Source organism: Lutra lutra, chromosome 1 (assembly GCF_902655055.1).
Source record: "Lutra lutra chromosome 1, mLutLut1.2, whole genome shotgun sequence".
Classification (NCBI taxonomy): domain Eukaryota; kingdom Metazoa; phylum Chordata; class Mammalia; order Carnivora; family Mustelidae; genus Lutra; species Lutra lutra.
The window spans coordinates 126,323,528-126,327,350 of record NC_062278.1 but is presented as its reverse complement, the minus strand read 5'-3'; the positions used below and the strand labels follow the sequence as shown (position 1 = coordinate 126,327,350).

Here is a 3,823-nt window from a genome sequence, read left to right as displayed (position 1 = left end):
CTGGATACCAGAACAACATAACGAATCATTTCTATATACCAGTAACAATGTACAAACTATATTCAGGATCTTAGAACTATCAAAACACAGAGTCTTTAGAATTAGAAACTTTTCCAGCACTGGAGAATTTTATTAAAAATCTGGAAGAAAATCATGCGAAAGAGTTGGTTCTTTAGGAAAAAAATCCCCCCAACCCAGCAATATTAGTTAAACCATTTGGTAATCTTCTCATTAAGAAAAGGAGGGAACATGATCATCGCTCCTCATTCTGTGGACAAACATTTGTCCACACATACCTATTTGTTAGATTCGCCAAAAGCATCTACAGTTATCAAAAAGTCAAAATGGCAAGGTTGTCATAAACTAGCAGGGACATTAGGGGCAAAACCCATTAAGAAAAAAATTATTTTTAAGATTTTATTTATTTATTTGACAGAATGAGAGCGATCACAAGTAACCTGAGAGACAGGCAGAGGGAGAGAGGGGAAGCAGGCTCCCCGCTGAGCAGAGAGCCAGATACTAGGCTAGATCCCAAGACCCTGAGCTCATGACCTGAGCGGAAGGCAGAGGCTTAACCCACTGAGCCATCCAGGCACCCAAGAAAAAAATTTTTTTTTAGGAATGTCTAATTTTGGAGGAAGAGGTGCAATGGTAGGGTACTGGGGAAAGGATGGGTTTTAGAAAGAAGTGCGAAACTAAGGAGAATGGAGCTACTTAAGCGTAACCTTAAGAGAAAACAACCTAAGCAGGGTTTCGCATTTCTGGAAGCACACTGTATTTCCAGCAGCATTTCGTTGCTGAGGTGATTTCCCTTCAGATGTTTCGGTTCGCCATTGATCCAAATTTTGCAATGCAGCTTGCATCAAAAGAGCATCTGTCCGTTATTCATGCTTGGTGATTCTTGCCAGTCGTGCAGTGTACACACGGCGGCTCCTGGAAGTCTCTCCTAAGGGTCCCACTGGGTGGCAGGGGATAGTGGGAGCAGTTCATTCCTGGAATAGGCGCCTCCGGGCCTTGCGAGAGGGACCCGGAAGGCGCTGGGGGCGCGCGTGGGGGCCTGGACTCGGAGAGGGAGGTAGAGGTTGGAGTGGCGAGTTGGGGAAGGGCTCCAGAAGGTGGGCGTCCAGGTTGAAGTAGCGGAGAGGAGAGCGTCTCCTTGGACTAGGGGTGGGCGCCCAAGGCCAGGCACCCGGTGTGGGGCCCTGCGGGTGGGGGCTGGCCACCCTTGCAGCGCAGGGGCGGAGCCCAGGGACGGAGCCCGCTGCAGGGTCCATCCGAGGCGGCAGGAACTCGCGGTCGGCGTCTTTCTCGTAGGCTTCTTCTTGGGCGGCCATCTCTGGGGCAGAAACGCAGAAGAGGCCCCGCTCGACGGCGACGTCGTGCTCGGGTGCGCTCGGGAACGCGCCGCGTTCCAGGCTGGAAGGCGAGTGGCCCTGCCCTCCGGAGCGCAGGAGAGCCTCGGGGACCAGCACGAGGGTGAGCTCTCCGACGGTCACTTGCAGGGCCGACGTCGGCTCGGGCTCGAGCACCAGGTCGACGTCGTCCAGGAGCAGCTGCAGGGCACAGCCGCTGGCCAGGACCACCACGGAGGTGAGTGTGTCCGCGGCCAGGGACCCCTCCAGGCCCGCGGGCTCCTGGGTTCGGCGGCGCTTCGCAGGGCGGGGTCCTCCTGGCGGCGGTCCCCAGCAGGGCTCGGGGTAGGCGCTGGGGCTGCGAGGCCAGCTGCCCATCACCGGGACAGCGCTGCGGGCGGCGCTCTCGGGGCCTGGCGGCGGGCGTGAGGGACCGGGTCCTGCACGCTGTGACAGGTCTCGACGACGACAGGTGCGGGGCCGGCGGAGCGCGGTACCGGGCGACGCAGAGAGAGTGCCTGGAGTTCTGGGGGCGGTTCCTGGGGCCGGAGTCCTGGGGTTCTGGTGGCGCAGCACGGGCGCAGGGCTCGGCCTGGGGCCTTCGAATCCCAGGTTCCTCACACGGAAGGATCTGCGCGGGTATTTCAAGGGACGCCGGCGGAACCGAAGTCGCAAAATGTCACGCTAGGCTCCGCCCCTTCCGAGGCTCCGCCCCGTAGAGAGCGCGGTATCTGTGCAGCCCTAGAGCTGAGGCTGTGGTTAAGGAAATACTTTTGTGGGCTTCTAGGAGGCAGAACACGTGTGTAACTAATTCTTAGAAAAAAAAAAAAACCGAAAAGATATAACAGCAATAGAACTTAAAACTTTGTTCACCTTTAGTACTAATGTTTTCTTGAGATTTCATCCATTCTAGAGAAAAGACCACTCAAATAGATCACCCCCGTCCTCTCTCCCGCCACACCCCCTTCACCTCTCATAAAATGGACTTACCCAAATGCTCCGTAAAATTTCTTTAGGACTGGGTCTATCATTTCAGGAGTAAATGGAAAATACTGACTTCTCTTCAGGAAAACTTCTGTTTTAATACTAAAGTAAAATATTTGTGGAACTTTCTTCCTGAGGGTTAAGGTTTTTATAAAATTATTAATAATATCAATAGAAATTTAAACTATATAATTAAATTGTTTTCTTGAGGAATTATTAGGACACGTCCACCATTTACTGTTTAAAAAAGTGATCTTTTTCTTTTTCTTATTTTTATTTCTTTTCAACGTAACAGTATTCATTGTTTTTGCACCACACCCAGTGCTCCATGCAATCCGTGCCCTCTCTAATACCCACCACCTGGTTCCCCCAACTCCCACCCTAAAAAAGTGATCTTTTTCTTTTTTCTTTTCTTTTTTTTTAATTTATTTTGACAGACAGATCACAAGTAGGCAGAGAGGCAGGCAGAGAGAGAGACAGGAGGAGGAGGCAGGCTCCCTGCTGAGCAGAGAGCCCGATGTGGGACTCGATCCCAGGACCCCGAGACCACGACCTGAGCCGAAGGCAGAGGCTTTAACCACTGAGCCACGCAGGCGCCCAAAAAAAGTGATCTTTTTCTAAAAAAAAAAAAAAAAAAAAAAAAAAAATCAACACTTTATTGAAGTATGATTGATATACAGAAAGCCGTGTATATTTATTTAATGTATATGGTTGAATTTGGAAAACGTGAAAATCAATGAAACTGTCACCTCAATCAATGCCGTAAAGGTATCTATCACCTACAAAAGTTTCCTCCTGCCCTACTTAAAACAAATGATCTTCTCAGTCTTCACAACAGCTGACACTGGGAGTGGTAAGGTGAGTTATCCAAAATTAGATACCTAGTTCGAGTTAAATGTGGGAATCAAATGTAGACTAATCTGGTTTTAGATCATGGACTCTTTACTCATATGTTTATTGTATATACCTAGGAGTGGTAACTAATTGTTACTGTGTGTCTTTTCAAATTAGCAGGTAATGCTTCCTCCTATTTTTTCCCCCAAAATGCTTTTCATAATTTACACTTCTACAAGCAGAGTATGTTTCTATTTCACTACATCCTTGCAAATATTTCTTACTGCAAGACTCTTAAATCTGGTGTAGTAAAATGCTCTCATTGTGTTTTCATTCTGCATTTCTGATAGCCAGTCAAGGCAGATCATTTTTCATATGCTTATTGGCCATTCTTCTTTCCCCCCTTTTTTTCTTATTGGTCGTTCTTATTTCTTCTTCTTTGAAATGTTCCTGCCTTTTTTTTTTTTTAATTGAGTTTCAACACTTCTTTCAATTTTATGCAGTGCTGATACCTTCCTCATTAAAGACCAACTGGATAGCACCTTCTTAAAAAGGCCATTGCTGATCACTTTATTTGAAATGGCTTTCTCTGTTCACTGTCTCTCATCACTTTCTTTATGGCCTTCATAATATTACCACAATCTGTAAATAAT

General features: G+C 47.9%; 1 protein-coding gene across 1 annotated transcript; it reads right to left on the bottom strand.

The window, feature by feature from the left end:
• Window positions 1–986: 986 nt before the first annotated feature.
• Window positions 987–1,941, bottom strand: LOC125083959 (proline-rich protein 23B-like). The gene has a single exon (XM_047701043.1). The coding sequence runs from the start codon at window positions 1,728–1,730 to the stop codon at window positions 987–989; it is 744 nt and encodes a 247-aa protein (XP_047556999.1). The 5' UTR covers window positions 1,731–1,941.
• Window positions 1,942–3,823: the final 1,882 nt, after the last annotated feature.

Bases quoted from the DNA above. Each gene is read 5' to 3' on its own strand.
- LOC125083959 (XM_047701043.1), bottom strand. From the start codon at position 1,730: ATGGGCAGCTGGCCTCGCAGCCCCAGCGCCTACCCCGAGCCCTGCTGG.